General features: G+C 53.1%; 2 protein-coding genes across 4 annotated transcripts in view; both read right to left on the reverse strand.

The window, feature by feature from the left end:
- Window positions 1-15,193, reverse strand: part of LOC11175914 (cAMP-dependent protein kinase catalytic subunit 1) — a 15,896-nt gene extending 703 nt beyond the window's left edge. The window contains exons 1-3 of one of the 2 annotated variants that reach the window (XM_061641208.1): window positions 14,339-15,193; window positions 8,075-14,205; window positions 1-1,744 (exon numbers count right to left, since the gene is read on the reverse strand). The exon at window positions 1-1,744 is cut by the window's left edge and continues 703 nt beyond it. In XM_061641208.1, the coding sequence (XP_061497192.1) occupies window positions 11,234-12,295 (1,062 nt within the window). In that variant the 5' untranslated portion in view covers window positions 12,296-14,205; window positions 14,339-15,193 and the 3' untranslated portion in view covers window positions 1-1,744; window positions 8,075-11,233. Of the gene's footprint in view, window positions 1,745-8,074; window positions 14,206-14,326 lie in introns of both variants that reach the window. The other variant, XM_003435768.2, reaches the window with a different exon arrangement.
- A 669-nt stretch (window positions 15,194-15,862) lies between these two features.
- On the reverse strand, window positions 15,863-25,290 carry LOC5667503 (remodeling and spacing factor 1). Of its 2 annotated transcripts, none has more exons than XM_001689303.3 (8): window positions 24,341-25,290; window positions 24,067-24,251; window positions 23,783-23,979; window positions 21,755-23,709; window positions 17,591-21,670; window positions 17,334-17,520; window positions 16,993-17,258; window positions 15,863-16,925 (listed from the first exon to the last, which is right to left on the reverse strand). In XM_001689303.3, exons 1-8 carry the CDS (start codon window positions 24,483-24,485, stop codon window positions 16,354-16,356), a joined length of 7,587 nt encoding a protein of 2,528 aa, XP_001689355.3. In that variant the 5' UTR covers window positions 24,486-25,290; the 3' UTR covers window positions 15,863-16,353. The 2 variants fall into 2 exon arrangements, with proteins under 2 accessions (XP_001689355.3, XP_061497191.1); XM_061641207.1 differs by having other exon boundaries at window positions 16,993-17,261.
- Window positions 25,291-25,684: the final 394 nt, after the last annotated feature.

The following is a 25,684-nucleotide window of genomic DNA, read 5'->3' on the forward strand; positions in this document are numbered from 1 at the left end:
TTTGTTTGTTTTGTTTGTTTTGTTTTGTTCTGTTTGTGATCGTTTTCATTTTTATTTACTTGTTTTTTTGTTTTTAAAAATATTACTTCTAAAATAATTTACGATAAAGCTGCATGGGTTGTTTACTTTCTTCCTCTTACGCATGTTTTTTTCTTTCCACTTCCGTCCGTCAAATAATTTGCTCGACACACACGCACGCACACACACACCTGTAATTCTGCTACGGGGAGGGGAGGTGGTTGCAGGATTCGGGCGCATTTTTTTGTTTTTTTGCAGGTAGTATATAGCATACTGGTTTAGCATACCTAGTTCCATTGCGTGTTTTGTTTTGTTTTACGACTTACGACTCGTGCGCCTATATTTAATCCACATCTCCAAACCTCTGACAATTAGCTTAGATAACAGTTTACTTTGTGTTGTGGGGTGCTGCCTGATTCTGATGTGTTTGCGGGTGTGTGTGATTGGAGAGTGATGATTTCCACTTGACTTGACTACATTGCACTTGCAGCTTTTTCACACTGCATGCCAGGGAAGAAGAGAGGTGTGTGTGTGTGTGTGTTTGTGGTTTGTGTAACGTTTCATCTATGATTGCGCGCTACGATTTCATCATCGATAGAGATATCTCAGTTCCAATTTTAATTCTCCTGCTCCGCGCGCGCGCACAAAACAATTTAGAAAGGATTGTGAAATCGTACAACAATAAAAAGACATTTCCAATACCCTCCCTCTTCCCTTCCCTTGCAACCACGGTGCAATGCTTGTGTCCTGCCCTTGCATTGGTTTTACCATTGTAACTCATTACATAATACATATTTTCTCGATTAATTCATATTTGACTTTGTTCCTACTATTTTCAACTTCCACCCCAGGCGCACGTGTGTGGTGATGGGGGTGGGGGGGAAGGAGGGGGTGGCTCTCTGTGCGGAAGGGTATGCTGATGGCGCTTACATTCGAAAACACACATTTGCATGCACACATTAACACGCTGCAGTTGCCTTTGCCTTTGCCTTCTACATGCTGAGAGTCTTTGCTACATCGCTTTTCGCTTTATGGCGACATTAACAGTATGTGTGTGTGTGTGTTGTTTGCTTACTTTTAGCTGCACCTGGCTGTCGCCCACACGCCGCGGCCGACGCCGCCGCCGCCCTCTACCCTACCCTGCCAGCGCTTGATATTCAGGGCCTTTTAGCTTTGCTTCTCTTCTGCAGTGCACACAGAGTTTTGCAGCAGCACAGGGAGGAAAAAAAAACTAGTCAGTATTAGTGTACTTCAGTTATATGTTACTCAACTAAGGCTTCTTCTTCTTCTTCTCAAGACTGTGCTGTGCTGCGTTTGCGTTTCTTTAGCCTACACATACGACGCGAGCGCGTTTTGCTATCTATTGTTCTTTGCAAAAATGACACAAACACACATGTACACACACACACACACAATCTCCGGGCGATCCGGAAACAATTGTTGTTGTACGCTACAATGAAAAACACGGGGCCCATTCTGCTTTTTTTTTGTGTGGCCAGTGGAACTGTGATGGAAGTGATGGTAAGAAGTGGGCGCCAGAGAGATCCGCCGGGCCGGGTTGACCGGGCGCGGCAGGTGCCGCCGCCGTTGGTGCGTCTCTAACTATCCGAAATAATGTAACACCTTCCCCCAATTCTTAATACAGCTATCACTCGTGGTGTGGTTGTAATCAAACAGGTTTGATGTGCACAACAAGCCACACACGTCAATCGGAAGAGCTTTGAGTCTGCAATGAGATAAGCAAAGGAAAGGATACAGTTAGTACGGGGTTGTTGGTGATATTGTTCATTTATTTAAACTTAACGTGTAAGAGCTTCAATTCTCCCGGAAGGTGTGCATAAGATGAATTTCTATATGATTCGTTTTGGCTGGCAATGGGAGCTGGGTCCAGTAAGCAGTTGCTCCGGTGTCGGTATCATATGGAAAGTCCCCCACTTTAAATCTGAAGTTACAACATCAGTTAAAGCCGATTCCTCCCATACTCCAAACGGTGCAAACGGTAAGGAAAAGTGTCAACAACTTCCAATCGGAAAAGTGTAGATGGCCCCCGGAACACTATATATCTTGCGACCGCGGCCCGTCCACCATAAGTTGAACGATAAGTTGCTGCACCGTCGACGTCCTATCGTGGCGCAAACCATTTATTACTATCATCCATACTCTTGCCCCCCCCCCCCCCCCTTCTTCCCACTGCGGGGGCTAAGACTAAAAACCTCGCTGTAACAAATGCACACAACACCAGTCTCGCTGGATGGTTGATGGTCGTCGGCGACCGTAGAGGGCACAAACGACGGCTGAGAGCGAGAGAGAGAGAGAGAGAGAGAGGGAGCGCCAGTCGGTCTTTTGCACAGCGCTTTTGTGCTTCCCCAAATAGGTCGTGTCGTATCTTTCTTTAATTTTTATCCTACCAAACCCCGAGACACGGCCCGATCCACGGTCACTGCTAGGTACGGCAACTGGAGCGCCATACGCGACGCAAGCCGACGACGCTGACAGCGCCACCAGCCGCGCACACCAACATATTCCCCCGGTTGGTGTGTCCCATCTGTCCAGTCATCCGGCACAGTCCATATTTCGCGCCTGTCGCCTTCCATAGCACATTCGTTATTGGATAATGTGTGCTCCCGGGGACCGGCGCGGATCGGCGCGTGGCAGGGAAGTTCGTTACAATTTTGCTAAACTGACTTGGTACCATGGACAAACGGACCGCGGAGGATGGGTTAAAGAGAGAGGGCAGAAGGGAGAGAGAAAAAAGCAAAGAGGCTACACCATTATCATCCTCATCAGAGAAGACTAGCGGCATGCCAACGGTACACGCAAACGCGGCCAAAGGATGGCGCGCACAGAGATGAAGAGAGCGAGGATTTAATCACATCCCGTTTATATGCTGCTCTTTTATCGCGACATACTACCACCCTACCATCCCCCCGTTCGCCCCCCTGCGACAAACGTGAATAGATTTTGGCCCATTCGCCCGGGAGTGGTGCGCGCCAGCAGTTTGTGTATGTTGTATAACGCCCGGTGGAATGAAATAAACATTCCACTGCAACTCCTACATGCTCATCCCCCCCCCCCCCCCACCTCCTTGATGCTTTGGAACGCAACATCACACAATGTGTTTTGATCAACCTTTTTTTATTGGGTTCGTTTTTGCTGCCCATCGCGCATCAAGCTAATCTTTGACATTTTACCACCTGTTTGATTATTGTTGTTGGTTGGCAGGGCGGGGGATGGGTGGCCCAATGATGGATGTACTACTACTACCTCCTCCCCCCCTTCTTGTGGTGATGGTGTAGCATGATTGAGTAAAATATATTTATAGCAAGACACTTCTTCCTTTGCTCCCTCCACAAGAACCGCGCAGATCTCGCGCAAATGCCATCTTCTTGTGTCAGAAGTGGGCGCACGCGGGCATGGTGGTTGGGAGCCACCACTGCTGCGTGTTCCGCGTGCGACAACACACACAGCCAACCAGCACTCCATAATCTTTTTATCATGCTCCTTGGCAAGATAAGACACCGGAGCCAATATTCAGTCAAATAAACATTTTATTTTACAACCATGTGCCCCCTCCTCTCTCCTCCTCCCCTCCTCGGCTCTTCAATCTGCCCCATATTTTGTTGCTGAATATGTCCCCATCACTCACAGAGGGTCGGTGGTTGGGTTGGGTTTCGACCGGTCAGGTGCTTTTTTTTAGCACCGTGCCCTTCAGTGGCTTGAGACGAGCAGAATCCTCCTCCAATTGGATACGATAGACACGTACCAAACACACACACACACACATTGAGAGGCCCGAGCGCGTGTGTGCTGTGTGCCCCTGCATATAAATTGCACACGGGTGGCAACGCAAACCGACGAGAGCTGACGCGGAATGGAAAAAGGGTGGGCAAGCAGCAACAACATCGACCGAAAAACGGTCAGAGAGGGGGCGGGGGGAGGGTGACACGGTTGGCAAGAAGAAAAGGAGGCCATACCACCACCACCACCAACACCTCGTTTCGTTCCTTGTGCAACTGCCTGGTGGCAAAATTTAACAACCTGCAAGGGTGTGTGATACGAGCGAAATGGAAGAGGAGCAATAGCAGTACTCAGCGAGTACAACCCCCCCTCCTTTCCACCCCATTCAAAATCCCATCCCTTACAACGGGGGCACCCACCACCACCCATGTGTACCAGGGGTTTACTACGATCGTCGCCACCGTTACCGTTTGCTGTGCGACACATACGCGTTGCGCCCGTTGTCACACTACAGAAAGAGAGTAAGAGAGAGAGAGAGTGTGCCATGGCGCATACACGGATTGATTTTTAAAACCCACATCCACACGTCACATCGCTGCAGAAAGGGTTGGAAGGGAAGGGGAGCGAAGCCAGCCGGTTCGAGGACGGCAGTGGGCCCACCGGCGGCACCATCCCATGCAACAGAAGCATCCTACACAGCACAGACACACACACACACACATCATCATCACCATCTCTTTCTTTAGATCTTTTCTCACGTGAGCGCACCTGAGCGCACAATTTTCATCCGTCCAAGCGAGCGTGTTATCTCTGTCCCGCGCGCCCTGCTCCCTATCTGCCCTTGTCGAAACGTGCTGCTGCTGCTGCTCCGTTCTGTTCTGCTCTGCGCCTATCCTACCAAACCACCTTTATCCCATCTGCTCTGCAGTGTGTGTCGTCGGTAGTAGTCCTGCATTATCAGAAACCAGATATCTCGTCGTGCAAAGAAGCTGAGCTGACTGCTGCTGGTTGCTGCTGGTTGCTGCTACTGTCAACACGGACGAAGTAGAAGAGACACGGGGCCCGTCAGAAGAGGGAGGTGGGTGGGTGTTACACGCTTCTCCGGTCACAGTCTTTTTACGGTCGTAATGGTCGGTCGTTACGGTTACGGACGGCTCAGTCGGGGCGTGTTGTTTTTTTTCCTTTCTTCTCGAGACGGTCAAACGCACACAAGGTTGGGACACAATACACCGAGTCTCGCACCCCCTCAAATGTGTGTGTGTGTGTGTGTGTGTGTGTGTGTGTGTGTGTGTACGGCCCATGGACGACCCCACTGCGGATACAAACAGTTGCCCTTTTTTCGATCGGTCTCTTCTCGCCCGCCCGGTCATTCTACAACACGTGATAACACACCTGTTACGAACACGAATTTCTACCCAATATCGCGCATAAATTCGTGCTAAATTATGAATCAACTGAGCGATAAATAGAGAGAGAGAGAGAGAGATAGTAAAGGTATCGTACGGATTGCAATCATACGAATAACCCCTGCTCCGGTGCTGTGTGTCGTCTTTGCCAATACCACACACTTTGCACGAAAAGCTTGTAAATGTGTCAATGATTAATTATGATAAGAAATGGAGGGAAAAAACACACACACACAGAGCGTCGTCTAGCGCTATCAGAGGTGTAGGGGTGGGGGCAAACCTTACCGGTAAACAAGTCGGTCCGTCCAGGAAGTGGGAGATAGTTACATGATGTTTGTACGACGGTAGAGGAGCTCGAGAGCAGTACATATCATACTCCCGAATGATTATGAAGACACACACACATACACCCAGATAAACGATGGCTCAATTCTTGGTCCACTCTCCAAGAATTAGACGATGGAGCTCTGGCTGGCTGCCCGCGCCGGCTCACGGTTATCTTTTCGAGCTCAGATGGTTGCTATCCCCTTATTGCGTTGGCTATGCTAAATCTCCCAACCTTACGCGTCAAGGTGTGTGTGTGTGTGTGTGGTCTCTCTCTCTCTCTCCCCAAAAGACACATACAAGCGCGCATTCGCAGCAAGTGCTGCTTCCTCTAATACACACTTTAGATCGCATTTCCTTGGAAGTGTAACATCGCTCAATTGGGGATGATGATGATGATGATGATATTCAAGCAGTAGCCGCAACAGCAGTTTGTTACAGCACTGTGTGTGTGTGTCTCGAGCCCTTCGTGGTGTGGCAGCGATTAAAGCGGGTCTTAGAAAATTGAGCACCGAGCACTAACTACTCGCGCGATACAGCACGCTACACACCGCAGTTAGGGGGTAGGAGGGAAAGGTCGGCGGCCGATGGAAGGAAGGGGAAGAAGCTCCATGGTCCCCCGAAGGGAGACGGGTGAACGGCAGAAGCTGATCACCTTCCTTTTCATTCCAAATGGAGCAGAGCAACGGCAGTACTGGCGGCAGCCGAGAAAGAGGCTGAGCATTCGCGTATCTACACAGTGCAAAGAAAAGACACTTGCTTACGTAAGTAGCAACTGGCGCGGACATGCCGCTGCTGCCTCCGCCACCCGCCACCCCGCATGCCTCCACTCCACGCGTCCCGGAGTACGTGTGTAGGGCGAAACCGCTCGCTCGGGTTTTATGTGTGTCTGTGTGTGTCCGTGTTCTTTCATCTGCTGCTGCTGCTGCTGCTTACATACCCGTCGGGGCTTTTCAGAACATTCCGGGAGTAGTACCAGCAGCAGCAGCAAATGTTAGACCAAACCATCCCTTCTAATAATACACACAACAACACCCGCAGGCAGCAGTCGCCGGAGTCGCAACACAAAACCACCCACAATTTATCCTGCTTGTAGCCAACGACGAGAGTCAGAAGAGCTTGTTTCCTCGTTTGTTTCTTTGTTTTACTGCTTTTATTTTACTTCCAACCACATTTTTAAAGCCGCACCACACTAAAGGGCTGTTTAAAAAAAAAGCTGGTGACGGCTTTCGGTTACTTATGGTTTGCGCTGGACAGCCTTTCCGGAGTAAAAAACTGGAGCGGGAAAAAAGGTCTAGTGCTGCGGAACGTAAAAATATAAACTAAAATTATGTACGGGGACGCCAATAGTGGTGTGTCCTTGCGCTTAATTTGGATACCCAATGGAACACACTCCACTGCACACCGGGAGAGTTCCGCAATGGATTTCTGGCACACTCGTTGGTTCCCCCCCCACCACCAGGGTCCTATTTCAAAAAGTGACGAAATGAAAGGATTTGTGCATTGCAATACACACACACACACACACACACACACACACACACACATACATAAACAATTGTCCTTCAATCGGTGCCGGCACTGCACACTAACACACTAACCAGCCGTGCGCCTTTGGGTCCTTTCGTATGGAGCATTGATTCTGAAACATTCTGTTGCCCTTTTGCATTGTGGTGTGCACGTGGGTTAGACACTTTTTTTTTGCTGGAAACCCTTCAGAAAACCCGCAGCAGCAGCAACAACAAGAACTGCACAAAATAACATCGAACAGGAGCAATAAAAGGCCAAGCTGCAATATGATGAAACTCTAAACGGGGGGTGGGGTGGGGTGGTGTGACAGAAACCTTATTTTAAGCCTGCCCCCCTGTCGTAAAAACCTGCTCCAAACCGAACGTGTCTGCGTGTGTGAGGACCGACCGATTGCACACAGATCGGTCACGTAATTGCTGCTGCACATGCTGCTGCTGCTGCTGCTACCAGCGCCCAGAAACCAGTTTCCAAACCCCGGACAGACCCATATAAGCAAGCAAGATTCGTGTCACTTAAGCGCAACCGACCGCAAGATCGTTCAGCATTCTCTCTCCTCCGTCGCAAAAACCCGAACCGAACAAGACGATTCCGTCACCGATGATCCCATCGGAGCGCGCGCTTTCATCCCGCTACATCCCGGAGACTGCCGACTGACTAGCGCAAATGTACCGATGGCCTTAAATTAGTTGGCTGAACCAGTCGTCAGCCTGCAATAAACAACGGGCGGTGGCCTTTCTACCCGTCCACGGCGTGCCAAACGGACAGACAGACTCTGTGCTGTGGTGTGTCCGACCGAGTCGCACGAGACGGTATCCTTTTTTGGCAAAACGATCAACACAACAACCATTCCACCATTGCTCATTGGTACTGCTGCAAACGGTTTCGGGGGGGGGGAGGGAAGACGGCGACAAGCGACAACTTTCCTTCGGTTGAACTGTACACGAATTGAACGGAAATCATGTAGGCGTACTTGGCGCAGAAATTAAATTAATAACGTGTAACCACCACCACAACCCACATCCCTCTGCGTACAAGCTAAAACGCCATCGATCACTCACCTGATTTCAAAAATGTTTCCTAGGTTTCGTGTAACTAGCGTGTCCGCCTCATTCTCCGGTCCTCCGGTTCCATTCAAAGATCTTCCTGTCCGGATCTCATACCTCCGGAACATTCCTTTGGGTGTTTGCGCAGCATTTGGGTGTTTGCGTATGATGATCGTGCTTTGTCCCTCGATCCACATCCATCGTCCACACGTCCTTCTTTTGAAGAATGTCCACCGTTGGTCTACACTCAAGATGAGCCGGATGAGCCGGACCAACCGTTTCGCTATCCTTCTGAAGTGTCTCCCGAGCCTAAACCGATCACCTGCTTCAGTACAGTGCATGTGGTTATCTGCGGGGGGGATTTTTTTTTTCATTTTCCAACCGTTCTCTAGCTATCAATGTTGCTTCACTTGCTCACTTTTATATATTCTGCAGCTGTGGCTACCGGCTGTCCTGTGCTTTCCCTACGACATACCATTATGTGGCGTACATTTCTTGTTTGTTGCTTTGTTAAATTACTCCGGCTGCTTGCGTTTACATTATTTTGGTGTACGTACAACTCCTACTTGGGAGGGGGGGGACTGCTACATAATCTTTCGCCTGCTTGGATGTGCTGAATGTTTCGGTGCACACGTGTGCAGGAGTTCCTGTGTGTATGCGTATGTGTGTCTGTGTGAGTTTGTGGGGATGTGTTGAGATTGTGTGCCATATGGCCGGGCTAGCGCATATGTGTATCTATACGTCAAGAGTGGAGTCCTTTTTCCCTAATCCCATTGCTTGTCTCTCAGCGCGTTAACGCGCCGTCATCGCAAAGAAGAGAGAACGCGACAAACAAACAACCAAAACAAAAAAACAAAACGCAAACAAAAGAAACTAACATCTTCATCGACACACGTTCGCCACGTTCGGGCGCAAAATCCTTCTGCTTGGTTTTATCGATTATTGGTCAACTCTCTCGTAAAATGATGTGTGTTGCTTTTATAAATACTACAATCGTGTACTTCCGCTCGCTTCAGTTCTCGGTGGCGCCCTGCGGCCGCCCAATTCAAATGACACCCGACGACGCCTTCTGTTTCTGTTTTCCCCCATTTCTTGTGGCGGCAAATACAATCAGTTCACAATATAAGATTATCTAAACCTCCGGACCATCCGGAGACGTTTTGCTGGAGCAAAAGGGGCCTTTGCTATGTGTCTGCGTGTGTGAGTGTGTGTTTGTGTGTGTGGGTGTTTGCGGGAGTGTGGTAGACAAGAGTTCCTACTAGCCTTTCACAAGGATGCTGACGGTTGCTCGACAGGGTTGCGCTTTTCCGAAGTATGGTGTGGGAAGAAGGGGCGTTAGTGGCTGCTGTCGATCGATAATTAATTAAAACAAATACCAAAAATAAAAACTGTCGCCCTGTCATTCGTACCAAGACCACGGGACTGTCGGGGCCGTCCCACCGCGCAAAGGACTGTCATCAGTGCCTCCACTTGCTCCGAACGATTGGAATGTTCTCGCGCGCGCGTGTGATCTCTATGCCTCCTTTCCCATTTCGTTCCCATTCCTACTACCACCACCACCCTACCCCTCTCATGACTTTTGTTTGTTATTGCTAGATTTCGCGTTCGCGCGTTCGTGCGCTATCAAAAAGGACTCGCGTAATGGTGCGCTGCGGAGCCTATCAAAATCAAAATCAAAATAAAAATACAACACCCTATCATCGAATCTGCTCCTATCGAGTATTCTCGATTACCTTCTGCCCAACCGCTCTCTCTCTCTCTAGCTAGCTCTTTGATATCAGCGCACACACGCACACACATACGCACACACGCACAGGCACACGTACGAATGAGATGAACTTTTTACTTAGCTATAATACCACAAAGATCTAGTTATAGCACGTGCCCAACACACGCCTTCTCTCTCTCTCTCTCTCTCTCTCTCTCGCTGTCTCTGCTTCACCGTAGCGATGATATATATTGCTGCAATGTCGGTTATAACATTTGCTTTAGAATTGTCGCATGTACTGGGGAGGATCATTATCACCGGGGGTGGGAGCGAGTCTGCAAACCATCAACCCCGGGTAGTGTGTCAACCGTGTGAAGGTGACGATGGCAATGATTTAATTTCGATCTGCTATCTTTACGCCTCCCTCCACTCCACGCGTACCAGAGCAGCTTGCATTAAATTAGCTTTTTTCATTAAATACCTTCTACTTCATACTATCAGCCAGACAGCAGGGGTGAGACAAACAAGAACTTCTCCTACTATTCTTCTGCTCTTCCCTTCTTCCTCCATGTCCATGCGTTCCATGTACTGATGAAACGCACCTGCTAATGTGCGAACATGTGCGCGTGCGAGTGTGCCTGCGTATACGCGTATACAGGGAGAGCCGGGGAGTTAGGAGTGGGATTCATCTGTTGTGATCGATAGCGAAACACTTCCTAATTCCTCATAACAAACGTACTACACCTGATGATCGATCTCAGTGCGGGATCGGTGTTCGGGAGTTGTCGCCGAGCGATCGAAACCCTACGCTGACACATCGCAACTCCTTCCCAATCCACCAGATGGCACCGTCATCGACGACTGTTCTCCTGCTGCTGCTGCTGCTGCTGCTACCACTATTCGGCGAGGTTGGAAGGGATGAGTGATGGCTTTACTACACGCGACGAGATCGCAACGCCAGTCGGATGGCGAAGGAAGTGATGCTGATACACGGCCGACAAAAATAGCGCATGCTAATCGTTATCCTTGCCAGCGATACTAACCACCACCGGCAGATGGCGCAGATAGGAAAGAATGCAGCAGCAGACAGACCGACCGGAGAGAATCCGGCCAATGATATCAGAGCTTGTTGTTGCAGGCGGGAAGGCTACCTCACTTTGCATGCGGATGTGGAGGGGGGGGGGGGAAGAGATTGGCTGAAGGATAATCTCTAAATGCTCCCGATGTTGATGATGCCTTGGCGGTGCATCCCAACATTCTACATTCCAACCGAATACTGCACCAGCTGACCAAGGAACAAACGATGATGATGGTGAACGGGAAGGCGCTGGCGATGATGACGATGATGATGGCGGTAGTAGTCGTACTAGAAGTAGTAGTAGTAGTAGTAGTAGTAGTAGCGGTTTTGTAGTACTAGCAGTACTATCCTGATGATAGCAACGTCCCACGCGTCTCTCGAGAGCATCTTAGAACTCGGCAAACTCCTTCGCGCACTTCTCGGTGCTGGAGATGCGCAACGTTTCCTCCTCGTAGTCGTCGAAGTTGCTGGTGTCGCCCGGACCCTTGCAGCGCGGTATGAACGGCGCCTCGATGCGCTTCTGGAACACCGCGATCCAGTCGGTCGAGGCGAACCATCGGTGCCCCTTGATGTCGTTCACGCCCGCCTTCAGGTTGCCGTAGCGCTTGGTCAGATCGACCTGCAGCAGGTTGCGCAGCAGATCCTTCAGCTCCGAGCCGAAGTGCGACGGGAAGCGCACCTTGCCGCTGACGATCTTTTCGTAGATCTGGATCGGCTGGTCGGCGAAGAAGGGCGGATAGCCGGCCGCCATCTCGTACACCAGCACGCCGAGCGCCCACCAGTCGACCGCCTTGTTGTAGCCCTTGCTCAGGATGATCTCGGGCGCGAGATACTCGGGCGTGCCGCACAGCGTCCAGGTTCGGCCCTTGACGCGCTTGGCGAAGCCGAAATCGGTCACCTTCAGGTAGCCCTGCGAGTCGATCAGCAAGTTTTCCGGCTTCAGATCGCGATAGATCAGGTCGAGATAGTGCAGATACTCGAACGCCAGCACGATCTGGGCGGCGTAGAAGCGCGAGTGCGGCTCCGAGAAGCGGCCCACCTTTCGCAGGTGCGAGAACATCTCGCCGCCCGGCACGTACTCCAGCACCATGTACAGGTTGGAGTTGTCCTTAAAGTGGAACTTGAGGCTGACCAGGAACGGGAACGAGATCGCCTGCAAGATGCGCTTCTCGTTCAGCGTGTGCTCGACCTGCTTCAGCTTGACCACCTTCTGTTTGTCCAGGATCTTCATCGCGTAGTAGTCCTTGGTCGATTTGTGCTGCACGATCATGACGCGCCCGAACGACCCGGTGCCGAGCGTCTTGATCCGCTCGAAGTCGTCCAGCGCGGCCGTGTTCGTCGGGTTGCGCTTCCACTTCTCCTCGAAGTCTTCCTTCGCTTGGTCCAGAAACTCCCGCACGCTCTCGGCCGCGTCGACCTTCTTGTTCGCGGATGTAGCGTTATTGCCCATGGTTGTTGCTATCGATTATTACACGTCGTCTATGTAAATGTACTATGTATGTGGGTGAACTGTTGTCCAATTATATAATAAATATGTATAATATCCGGTCTTGATATTACTTTCCCCTTTTGCTTTGCTTAGTGTAGATGTACAAATGAAGCGACTATATATGACGGGGCAGCTGGCGGGTTGGCTGGCTGCTGTCGCCTTGGAACCACGATTTAATCGATATTCTTACTTTTATTACTACACGTTTCGGCTCGTGAGCCGGGTGGGTGATGGCGCAGGGGGGGAAGGGGGCTATATGGTGATGCTTGATGAACAACTGTCAGCTGGCTTCTCGGTGCGCACCAGAGCAATTTTCCTTTTTCTTTTCGTTTGTCACACAAGAGATGAAAATGACAACGACGATGACAAACTAGTGGTGTATGGAGGTGGTGGTGGCGGTGGGGCTGAAGCAGCAATTTCGCTCGTCTCTCGCTCTCTCGCTCTCTCGCTCTCTTTTGCTGTCTCTCGCTCGCAGGTTCAGTCAATCTACTTTTCTCTCGCTTTGCTACAGAGCTCACGATTCCGTCGTTGGCAGCTTCCAACCGATATGATTACACAGGCGATGCGATATTTGTATTGCAAAAAAGGTAAATGGTCAAGGCAGGATATTAAAGATGGGCTCTATTGTTTCCGGCACAACATTCAGCTCTACTTTCGACAAGGGTTTCGACAATTTTTCTACTGCTGCTGCCCAAGCGCAGCGCGGACCCTGGACGACTTCTTGCCAATCGATCGATCCTACTAACACCCCTGGCAAGGGAACCTTCTTCTCTCAGCCGAGTGGTAATCGTACTCAGCCACGGAGTCTACGGATTTCCGTTTCCCTTTGATGTAGCTTTTCTCCGAAACGGTACTCGGGCTTTTCGCTGTCGCTGGAGATGGAAATGGAAAGAAAAGTCCTTCGATCCACCACTCGTCGTGCCGTCGGCCGCGAACGCAATTGAGATTCAGCAAGTATGCCCCGTTGCAGCTACACACCCCGCAAAACCCGGGGCCCGTCCGTCCGGCAGCACAAACCAGGCGCCACCAGGCAGTGGAAGAAGCGATGTAATAACAGCCCTCTATCTTTTTTTTTCTCACACACCACACCGCAATGGAAAGCGGGCACAAAATCGCGCACACACAAAAACGGATCAGTTTCCAAACGCGCCGCGCCTGGCTTTACACACACGTAATAGTTTCGCACGACGGGAATCGCCTGTTCCGCCTCAATTATCACCGACCGTTACGTCCATTTACAGGCCCTGCTGTCTGCTGTCCCGGGGTCACTCCAAAACCGCGACGACGACGACGACTACGTACGGCCGGATGGCGATTTTTCCGAAACACCCCACCGACTGCTCGGTACGAGGAAATACACACCAGCACGCACGCACGTACACACACACACACACTACTTGTAACGCGCAAACACGCACACACACACACACACTGGCGGAGACACGCACGCGAAAAGAAAAACCCCTTCTCGCGCGCAGTTCACTGGGAATAAAAAAGCGCTATTGTGTGTTCACGATTTTTCCTCTCCACGGGAATTTTCTCTCACGGATGCAAAATCCACTCGTCCGCTCGCTCACTCGCTCACGCGCCTTCTCTCTCGCTCACGTTCCGTGGCAGTCGAACTGTGTCGTTCGATCGAAGTGTGACCTTCTTCTCTTCCACCTGTGCTCACAACACACTGCTGCTGCTGCTGCTGTTGCTGTTGCCTATGATGGTCGGTGTCCTCGCTCTCTCACACTTGACGCACACCACCAGCAACTGCTGTCACCTTCCTTTGCTTGCTTGCTTGCTTTACGCACTGCTGCTGCTGTTGCGAGCTGCTCAGCACACACCGAGCATAGCGCCCTAGAACACCCTTCTAATGTGTCAAACTGTGTGTGAAAATGGAAAAACGGTCAACGAAGGTTACCGTTCGGGACGAAAAAGAAGAAGAGGAAGAAGAAACATTAAAAACAATTCCCGTCACACACGTCTTTCGGCTCTTTTTCGCACCTGCACACGTACACAATTTTCACGATCAGACACACACACACGGAGGGACAGATCCGGCACGGTTTTTTTCACTTTTGTTGTTTTTTTTTATTTGTGCCTGCTATTTTTCGCTCTCTCGCTCTCGCTTGTTTGCGCTCTCTGGTGCTGCTGCTGCTGCTGCTGCTATCGATTAGAATATCCTCCTTCCTTCTCCGTGCACACCAGCTCCACCACGACGGCCGACGACTACTGGTTCACGGATGCTCTAGAAAGCAGCGAGCACTTGCACACAAATTCACACCTGCACGCACACTTCAGCGCACGCACACATACACACATACGTTCCTTGGTATTGCTTTCGTACAGGATTATAAAAATTTCTTCACCGTCCGCGCACGACCCTTCGTGCCCGCTAGCGAAAGGACAGACCCGTGCCAAATTGACGGACACTGGTCCCTTTCTGTACCCGTTTTGTTTCGTCTGCACTCGCCACTACACACACATACACACACTCACATGCACAAACACACAAATTGTTCGCTGTCCCAGCACTGGTGGTTCTGGGGCTGTTGTTGATTACGGGTGTCCCCTTCTGCGATGTGTCTGGGGGAGTAGTTTTGGCCGTGCGTGATTCGAGGTGTTATGGTCTGCGGCCTGCCCGACGGCTCGTCGCTGTGCCAGCTACTGCGTTCTTGGCCCCTTTGGCTGGTACTTTTCCGTGACGCTGCGGACCGCGACGGGCAAAGATTATTTGCTCGACGACACCACGAAACGAAAATCCGTGCGAGAGAGATGATGTGTGTCGTAGAGACCCAGTTTTTTTCCTTACTTCTCGCTGTGCAGGAAAAATACGCCAGCGCGCTCTGCCGGTGCAAAATGGAAGCAATAGCAATGACAAACGTCAGCCCGTTTTTCGGAGCGGTTGGTACAAGTTGGACGCTCCAAAAACAAATGGTTGTGATTCTGACAACCTGGACGGCAACAATTCTATGCGTTATGTGCTTATATGCTCATATGAGCTTTATTTGCAGTAGTTGTTGGGCTTTATATAAAATCCAAAGTCGCTTATAAAGCGTAGCACATATTTGGTCATTTTATTATTCTGTTTTACTACGATTAATTCCCATTTGAATCCGCAGCTGTCAAATGGTGCGACCTGGAAATGCGACCAAAGGTGGTTTGGATTTTCAAATTGACGGTTTATTTCAAATGATTAAACTCCGGCATGCAGCGCAGAGCAGGCTTTTCAAACACACTGTCCAAAAAGTATCGTAAGTTTACAGATGTGTTTTTAAATTTTACCAAATGGAGAAAAAGCCAAGAGAAAAACTATCCCATACCAAGGAAGACGGCTCTTGCGTTCCAATTATGTATTCGGAAAACGGTCCCGTGTATATTAGTTTACAAATTTGGTTAGAAAAGATGAAATCAACGCACAGGAAGGTGGAACAAACCAATGTAAACCATCGTTCATCGCATCTGGAGATCTAAATCCGACCGACCCCAGACGAAAGGTTCGATAAAACACCTAAAATAAAACCCAACACACAAGCACACTTATTGTTTCCTCTAATTCATTAGCATTTTCGCTTGACAAACTATGTGCCCACCGCTAAATGTGGCCAGCTTCCTCCTCCTTCTCTGCACTGCATCTTCTTGTGAGTATATCTTTTATTTCTTATTACAAACAAATATATCTGCATCTAGCAATCTCCCCTGCACCGTACCGTATATAAACATCGGCCAAAAGGTATTTTTTAAAAAATAAAACGCTACGTTAAATGGAACGTAAAAAAACCGGGATGACAACCCTCTGTGGCAGGGCAGTGCGCAGAGGGAGTAGACAAAGAGGGTTTCTAATAAAATGTGGCCTTCTTTTGGCGGTGTGGCAGGGGAGTGCACCTATAAGTTAAGCATTACTTTTTGGGTGTGGGAAGGGAAAGGGTGGATTTGAGGGAGTGTGGGCGAGAGGCAGGAGAGGGACAGATTACAAATTACATTATCGCGCACAAATATGTCGTTATTTTGTTTGCTGTCAATTAAATAGATTACGAGTCTAAATCATCCTGCTGCGAACTGAAGTAGCTCACTAGCTCACCAAACACGCTGGTACTCGTGCTGGACGACGAGGCCGCGGGTGTGCTAGCGCTTGCTGAGGGTGCCACCAGCGATGAGGCGGCCGTTCCCGCTCCCGACGCCGCCGAATCGCTCGCTGGTGATGGCGGAGACGGTGCCGCGGCGGCAACCGGCGTTGGGTGATTTTCCGCCACCGAGGAGCTCGCAGACGCCGATGATGCATGAGCCGGTGGGGGTGGACCGGCCGACCCGGCACCATGGGACGGGTCTCTGCTCGGACCGTCGTCTCCTCCCGCCGAAGAGGCTGCCGAGGGCGAGGGTGTGGCGCTGTGATGGTGATGATGATGCTGCAGCTGGTGATGGTGGTTTTCGCTGGCCGCCTTCGGTACGTGCGGAAACTCGAGCGGCTGCAGTGTGGTAAACGTGGTGGGCGACAGATTGCTGGTGCGGTGCAGTTCGCTGATCGTGGGTGGTGGCCTCAGATGGCCAGCCCGGTCCAGAACGTTGTAGTACGGGTTGTAGTGATGGTTGCCGGGGTTGTATTCTGCAAATAATGAGGACATTGCAATAAACACGAGATCCTGAGAATATACGAAAAAACGCGTGCGTACCATGATAATGTTCCAACGAACCAACGGACGGTGGACCCACCATCATGCCGGGCGGCGGTGGTGGACCGCCGGACGCTTTCGGCTTGGTACCCGCCGGGGCAGGCGGCGACGGTTTCCAGCCGCCGTTATACGCGGCCGGATCGCCAAACACTGTCGGCGGAGCGGCCCCGCTGATGGCCGCAATCCGCTGCAGGCTGCTGCTGCCGGAAGAAAGAATACTGCTTGGCAAGGGCCCGAGACGATGCGCAAAGAGCGGATTCTCTGACCTGCTGGAGGGAGCATCGAGAAGGGAAGAAGCGTTAGTGCCGAATTGAAACTGGCCCGGCTCGAAATCGACTTACAAATACGACAAGTGTGCTACGGACGATGGTACGGACAGCGGAGGTTCGTTCACGTGCATGCCTGCGCCGGTACTGCCACCGCCATCGACGGGCGGTCGGGAATGTACTTTGAGTGCCAGTTGCTGTGCCGCAGCGGCTGCGGCCGCGGCCGCGGCAGCCGTTGCAATGGCCGTGGCGTTTTGATGCACTGCAAGAAACACGGGAAAATAACATTTAATATTGATTCTTGGCTAGAATGAGTGACTTGAACGACTCACTTGAGCTATGGCTGGTGGTAACCGGTGGTATTGGGGGCCTTAGTCCTACCGGTGGTCCGGCGGTCGATGAAGGAGCCATCGAAGTTGGTGGTGGTGGTAGTGGTGCTGGTGGCAATCTTGCCATATGCCCGTGATGTAGCGAGGGATGCTGGGGCGGTGGCCGCTGATGCTGTTCCTGATGGGCCGCCGTCGGTTGGTCGGCCGCCCCACCACCCGCTCCCGGTGCCGCTCCCTTTCGTTTCAGGTCCTCCCGCAGGGGGGTAATTTTCTTTCGTCGACCCGGCCGTCGCTCGGCACTGGTGGCCGCCGATGGAGGCGTTGCACCGACCGGCATTCTCGGCACTGGACCGGAGGCGGCTGTCGGTGACGCGGGTGGAGGCGTCTGTGCCATACTGGGTGGCCCGGAAGCACCGATACTGGCGGCGGAAGCAACGGCCGCTGCAATGCTGGCGTTAGTAATCACTCCGCCCGGACCGCCGGCTCCCGGTTTCGCGTGCAAGCCCAAGTTCGCCCCGTGGGAAGGATGGGGAACGTGTCCGAGCATGCTGGGCGGCAATGCTAACCCACCCGGTGGCAACCGGTGCCCGGCGTGGTGCGGTGGCAACGGAACACCCTTAGCCAGCGACAACGGAAGACCGCCACCGAGTCCCGCCGCCATCAGGTGCGCCAGTTGTTCCGGCTTGTGATGTGAATGAGGGCCACCGGAGGGTGGTAACGAATGTGGAGGTGGTGGTCCGCCGCGCATTAGCACTTCCGGCCGGCCGCCGGGATGAGCGTCCTTCAGCAGCGGTGGCGGAGGCAACGTTTGTAGCGCATTGGCCAGTATCGTGCTGCCACCGTGGGCGGACCCGATCGGCGGCATGATGGTGGACGTCGGGATGCCCGTGGTCGATTTCAGTAAGGCCTTGATGGGGCTGCTCTGCACCGAAGCGTGGGGATGAGGAGGATGGGGCGGCATCGCCGACGAGGAAGCAAGATTGACCGGCAAAGGCAAGTGTGCCGCCGGATGCGCCGGATCTTTACGCGCATCCAGCGGACGTCCTGCTGCCGCCGCCGCCGCTCGCTGCTGCTGCAGCAGGAACTCGTCCGGATCGATCGATTTGCGCCGGCTCTTGGACGATGGCGGCGGCGGCGGCGGCACGGGCGGTAGCAAATCGCCGGGCGAGGCCGCTGCCCCGCCCGCCGTCAGCTTCAGCTGATGGTGGGCAAAGTCTTCCTCCTCCATTATCTTGGCCAGCGCTTCGTCGTCCATCTCGTCGTCCGGATCGAAGTCTTCCGGCAGCTCGTCGTCAAAGTCGACCACCGAGTCGACGGTCGAGATGCGGGCCGTGTTGCCGCTGGTGCTCTTCAGGAAGTCGATGTCCAGTATGCGGGCGCTCTCGATCACCTGCATCGGCACGTCCGAGAGCGAATCCTTCGACGGTTCCTTCGCCCGGCCGCCCACCAGCTGGTCGATCTTGGACGTGGCCAGCTCCTTCGCCTTCGCCGCATTGTTCTCGGCCAGCATGCGCTTGATCTCCTCCTGCCGGCGGATGAACTGCTCCCGCTCCTCCGGCGGCGTATCGGGCCGCTGCACGCCCGGCCGGATGCCGTCGTCCGAGCTTTCAAAGTCCTCGTCCACGATGTAGTGAATCTTTTTGCCGCGCGTCTTGCGGTCCGTTTTCTTCTCGCCCGCCCGGCCCCCACCATCCGGACTGGAGCGTGCGCTCGCCTTTTTGCTCTGCTTCTTTCGACCCGGCATCGTTTTGCCGCCCTTGCCACCCTCATCCTCCTCGCGACTGTCGTCGCTGTCTTCGCTCGACTCGATCGCGGCGGCTTTCGGCCGGACGCCCTCCGCCTTCTTCGGCCGCTCGATGTGCTTGCCGCCGCCGGCGGCCGCGGTCGCTTTCGGCCTCGACTTGCCGCCACCGCCCGACTTGGATTTCTTCTTGCGCCGCCAGTCCCCTTCCGTGCTGGGTGCGCTGCTGCTGCTCGAGCTGTTGCTGCTTTTGCTGCTGCGACTGCTCTCCGTCTCCGTGTCGCTGCACAGATCGTCACTGTCGTAGTCTTCGCTGTCCTCCTCGTCATCGTCGTCCAAATCCAGCTCCTCGTCGCTATCATCCAGCACCCGGTTTTTGCGCGACTTTTTCGCCTTCGCACGTCGCAGCTCCTCCTCCACCTCGTCCGAGTCATCCGAGTTTTCGACGATCCGGCGACGCTTGTTCACCGCCGCCCGGCTGCTCGGCTTCCGGAGCCGATTCTTGCGCCCGCGGCCCGTATCCAGCGAGCTTTCGCTGTCGCCCGACAGCGAGTTGTCGTCCTCCTCGTCTTCGTCATCGTCCTCCTCCTCCTCGTCGTCGGAACCGCTCGCCTCCCCGCGGAAGTCTTCGTCCGAGTCGTCGTCCTCATCGTCCGAGCTAAACTCGATCTTGCACAGTTTCTTCTTCTTCTTCTTGTTCTTCTTCTCGGCGGAGTTGACCACCGCTCGGCCGCTGGCCACTGTCGGTGCTTTGCGCTCCTGCCGGCCCACTGCGCCTTTCTCTCCCTCATCCTCATCCTCGCTCTTGCCTTCCGCGCGCGCAGTCTTGCCCTCGTGCTCGCCGTCCTGCTGCTCTTGCGTTCCATTCAGGCGGCGCTCTTCGCCCTCGGCCTCCTCCTCATCGTCCTTCTGGAGTGCTTTCTTCCGCGCCTGCTCCTCCCGCGTAGTGGCCTCTATGATCGTGCTAATGTCCTTGCCCTTGGAGAACCCATGCCCGTCGTCTTCGTCCTCTTCCTCCTCCACGATCTCGCAGCCGCGCATCTCCCGCCGAATGGCGGAATCGATCAAGCTGTCGTACTCATTGAACTTGTAGCTCACCTTGGCCGATGCGCGACGCCGCAGCTTGTAGATCGGGATGTCGTCCGAGTCGGTGCTGCTCTTGCTGTCGCTTCCGCTGCCACTGCCGTCACTCCTACCACCACCGCCGCTGCTGCCCAGCCCGTTCGAGCTCGACCCGCCGGACCGGGAACGGGACGACCGCTTCTTCGGTGCCCGCCGGCCCCGATGCCGCTGCCTGCGCCGCCTTCGATCGCGCGAAGATTCCTCCTCCGAGCCGGACCCGGACCGGCGCCCTTCCGCATCGGCCCGCTCCAGCAGGCGCTGCTGCTGGCGGGCCCGTCGCTGCGCTCTCAGCTGCTCCTCGCGCTCGTTCGCCAGCGCCTGCTCCGCCAGCTCGGCTTCACGCGCGGACGCTTCCTCCTCCAGGCGTCGCTTCGTTTCCGCCTCCAGCTTCGCGCGCAGCGCGTCGTACAGCTCCAGCTTCGACTGCAGTCGCTCGATCAGCTGCCGGTGCAGACACACCGGACAGAACCAGTCGCCCTCGGGAATGGTGAACAGCACCGGCTTCAGGCACGCACAGTGGTAACCCTTATCACACGAATCGCACAGCAGTATCCACTCCGGCTGGTCCGTCTTCTTGCACTCCTGGCACGCGTGATCCTCTCCCCCGTCCTCGTCGTCGTCGTCCTCCTCTTCCTCCGCCTCCTCGGCCGCGTCCCGCGTGCGCCGCGCCTTGCGGGCCGTTCGGGCGCGCTTCAGCGGCTGCGCCGGCGCCTCCGTCTCCAGATCCGACTCGGGCGAAAACTCGTGGTCCGACTTTAGCACGTGCGCCCGCCGCACGTCCTCCTCCGAGTGGTACGGCTCGGCGAAGTAATCTTCCGCCTCCGTTTCCGAGCTGCTCTCCGACGGGGACGCACTGTTCCAGGTCGATTGCGCCTTCTGCTGCGCCTGCTGCTGCTGCTGCAGACTGCCCTTTTTCTTCTTTTTCTTCTTCTTTCTCCGGCGCCCATCGGCACCGACGCCGCCGTCCGAGCTGCTGTCGGACGAGTGGTCGGGCGAGGTGCGGTCCGCCCGGTAGTCGTCGTCGGAAAGCTTCATGCCCAGATCCTTCTTCTTCTTCACCGCGTCCGCCTTCATCTTCTTCAGCATCTGGTCCTCGATTTCGCGCCGGTTCGTTTCCTCCTTTATCTTCTGCATCGCAATGCGGCGCGACTGGCGCACCGGCGGATTGTTTCCCCCGTCCGAGCCGGCATCCAGCACCATCGAAATGTCGAGCCCATCAACTGTAAAGTACGCGAAAAAAAGATTAACATTACACATTGAGAAGGAGCTGTGATAAAAGCTTCACAAAGCAAAAACAAACTCACCCAATCCATTCCGATGACGACGCTTGCGTTTTGGAGGACTTTCCCCATCCTGTGGCTCAGTTGCATCGGGATCTTCCAGCTGAACGTTTTCTTCCTTCACGTCGGTCGCTTCCTTACTTGCTTCGTCGGTTTTCTCCTCCTTACTTGGCTTAAGATTTGAAGCATCGGTAGACTCCACCGCTTGTTTATCCTCCTTAGCTTCCTGCTGCTCCTTCTGATCCTCTTCCTTCAATGGCTCGGTTTTAACTACGTCTTTGGGGATGGCTTTCGCTCCCTTTTTGTCATGCAAACCCGACGTAGCCGACACTTGCTTCTCTGTTTCTCTGCTGTCCAGCACGTCCGATTCTTTTTTCAGCTCCATCTTAAGTTTTTCCTCCGAAGAGGGAGCCACGGTGTGATCACCATTTTTTGCCCCTGCAGTCCCACTCGCCTTCTCAACGACTGCGGCCTCCACCTTTTCCTTGCCCGTATCCTCCTCGTCGGTTTCCATCAGCTGATGCGCCGACGCCGTCACAGACGAATCGAATGCCTTTTTAGGCGTATTGCTTTTCCTAGAACCACGTCTCTTTTCGACGGGCTTTTCCACAAGCGCCACCGGTGGATCAGTTGCTGCAGCAGCGGACGATTTGTCATTTCGCTTCGCACGGGCAGATTTCTCCGCTGGGCTTCGCTTGCTGGACAGCACTGTATCCTCCGCCCTTTCCTCTGTCTCTGCCCCATTGCCCTCTCGTGCGCCTTTCTGGCTGTCGTGCTGCTGCTGCTGCTGCTCTGCCATATCTTCCTTTTCTTTGGTTGGTGACACCTTGCTCGATAAGTCCACTTCCTCGTCGACGACTGACTTCGTTTCACCATTGCCGGCCTTTGCAGATCCTATCGTGCGGGAATCGTTCGTCTCCTCACGGCCTTCCTTGGCGTTGGCGGTGGCATTCGATTCCGGTGCGGTGGCTGCCTCGAGCTTCTTTGTATTGCCCATATCGTTTTCGGCACCGGCACCCACACCAAAGAAAAACATCACCGGCTCCTCGATGACTTCACTGAACATTGGCTCACAACACGCACTGTCGCATTCGGCCCCACTGCCCTCGCCTTTCACTTCCACCGGGGGATCTTCAATTGCCTCGCCAACGGCCTCCTCCTCCTGCTTGCTATCCTCCCTCGTACCCGTTTCTTCCACACGCGTGCTGCTTCCTTCATCGTCCACCTTCACCTGCTCGTCAGCTTCCGAGCGAGATTCTTCCGTGTTTGCCTCCGTTTTGACCGGAGTTTCTTCCGCGACGGGAACAACATCCGTCCCCGACTGCTTCAATTCCGGTGTCGCCTGTTCCTTTCCAGATTCTTGCTGTTCCTCTTTCGGGGCGGCAGTTCCAGTATCCTTTTCTTTGCCAGTTTGCTCCACTGTTTGCTCAACAACTGCTGGAACTACTTCGTCCACTTCCATCTTAGCTTCATCTTCAACGGCTTTTGATTCTGGTTCACATTCCATCGCTTCGTCTGCCTTCGATTCGGCTACATCCTCTGCCACCGTATCCTTCTTCTCTTCGACAGATTCAGTCTTCAACTCCGACGCCGTGGTGGGCACAGGAACGTTATTTTCTTTGCGATCTTCGCTTGCTTCCTGCTTGTTCGGTGCGCTGTTATCTTCCACTTTCGGTACTGATGCTTCGTCGGCGACAGTGGAAGTTGTCTCTTCTTTCAACGGCTCCTTCTCATCCTCCTGTTCCACAGTGGCCGTTGCGTCAAGCTGATCGGGTGTTTTGTACGTCCGACGTGATATTATCAAACTCGGCGGTATGTCCGTCGGGGCCGGGATGGAACCATCGAGCTTCAGTGCCTCCGATTCGCTCATACTGCCGCCACTGTCTTCCTCCTCTTCGCCCGCATTTACCGGCACCAGCGGCTCTATCGGTCGATTGTCTTTTAACATTTCGATCATATTGACAAACTGGTCCCGATTGCTAAAAAAAAAAGACGAACAAAGATTACAGCTGGTGTGTCGAGAGCAGGGGGTAGCAGAAGTAGCTCCTTTACCTTGCAACCAATGTCCAGGTTTCCATCTCGGGATCGGATTGATAGATCTGCAGATTGGCACTGTCGTCCATGAAGTACCAGTAGCAGTTCCCTTGCCGGTCCCGCCCCAGCGGATCCAATCGCAAATCGCCGGCCGTGGTTGTGTTGATTTGTGTTTTGAACTTGGTGTTTAGATCGAACTGTCCTTCCAGCAATGCCTGAAAAAGAAACAATGCAACAGAAAAGAAAAGAGTTTGTATTTCCTTCTTCTGCACAGCCAACGATCGGCCAACGCACGCTCTTACCTTCAGCACCCGTAACTTCACGCCAAGATTGGCCGTCTTGTACCCGAAGCGCTCGATTTCCCATGCGTCCTGGTGTGAGTACGAGTGGGCAAACTTGGCCAGCGCGAGCTCCCACCGGGCGGCCGGAACTTTTTTGTTTATCTTTCGCATCAGCTTGATATGCAGATCGACCAACGCTTGCGGGACTGCAAAACAGCAAAGCAAGAGACGAGATTGCAAAACCATTACCCATTCGGGTTCGTTCGATTTCCCCGCTCCCACAGCCACTACTTACCCGCTTCACTGTTCTGTTCCAGCATCGACTTTAGCTGGGCAATGTTCAGCTCGCCAACGTCCAGGTACGCACCGAACTGCTCCATAAACGATAGGATGATGCCGAAGTTCGGATCATTCTCGCAGGTGATCTGTGCTCCGGCCATTTTTGTTTGATGAAATGTTATTATTGTTTTCTTTTCTTTTTTTCTCCTCTCTCTCTCTCTCTCACTCTACAAACTGCATACACCACCGCGCACTGTCTTCTCCCGCACTAGCATTCTCCTCCGCGACTGTACTACACGGTTTGATGGTAGGGGGAGTCTAAGGCGACGACGAGCCTTAGGGGAGGGGGGAGGAATGCAGCGGGGGTGAGCTTTCAAGAAGAAAGATTCACGCCGACAAAGATGCCGTCGCGCTGCGTTACTGCGTTACATGCATGGTGCTAAATTGCTGGCCGCAACACGGTGGGCGATATTTTCGTAGCTTTTCCACACCGTCGGCCGTAAAGATTGTCACAGCACGGCAAACACCCCGCTTTGTGTCGCGCGGTCTTAGCATCAAAAATGGCAAGCGTTCATCGGTTCGCTTCACACCAGCCAGCCGACCACCGAAACCGACCAACACACAGACGGCGACATTCACACAGGACGTGTTCGCGTTTTGCACTTGCACACACAAGGGGGCCCAACGGGGTTCGCAAATGTTCGAAATCGGTGCACTATTGTCCCCGCATCACGTCCGGACACATTGCGAAACCGTTCCGGCAGGGCTATGCGCGTACAATTTTTCACTATTTTGAACCAAAGCCGACCCGTCCAGCGAAGGAAAACAGAAGCATATTTTTGGGGAGAAGACGAAGGTGTAATACAAATGGTGCTCTCGTGCCGTCCCGTGCTAATGCCGTTTGGACTGGCGCTGTCACGCTCGCACCCATTCAGCGCACGCACACACGCACACACACACGTACAAGCATCAATGAAAATCTGTCCGTTTCAGTGGCTTCTGCCGACGCGAACGCGCTGTTCGTGTCGATTCCCAGTGTGCGGATTTTGACGTTTCGCTTTTGACGCTTGAAGCGGCGTGAAATGAAACTCAACGCTACGGTATGACGACATTTATTGCGCAAATCGTTGCTACTGGATGGGTTTTTCTCATATTTTTCAGTATAGAGGGACATTTTACGTGCGAGAAAAGCATAAAAAAGCTGCAAAACACGATCATAACAAGTTTTTTAACAGTCTGATTTGTGCTTTCGTGTGATGATGAAATATTTCAACACTTTTTTACCACCTTTTTTCGTCGACAAGTTGATAATTTTACAGTTAATTATCACCAGTTGTTGAAAATAAAATCAATACACTCT

Source organism: Anopheles gambiae, chromosome 2 (assembly GCF_943734735.2).
Source record: "Anopheles gambiae chromosome 2, idAnoGambNW_F1_1, whole genome shotgun sequence".
NCBI classification, from domain to species: domain Eukaryota; kingdom Metazoa; phylum Arthropoda; class Insecta; order Diptera; family Culicidae; genus Anopheles; species Anopheles gambiae.

Coding starts and splice junctions, on each gene's coding strand:
- LOC5667503 (XM_061641207.1), bottom strand. CDS start 24,485: ATGGCCGGAGCACAGATCACCTGCGAGAATGATCCGAACTTCGGCATC. Junction 17,262..17,333: donor GTAGCACACTTGTCGTATTT/GTAAGTCGATTT, acceptor TGCTCCCTCCAG/CAGGTCAGAGAATCCGCTCT. Junction 16,926..16,992: donor TTCGTTGGAACATTATCATG/GTACGCACGCGT, acceptor CATTATTTGCAG/AATACAACCCCGGCAACCAT.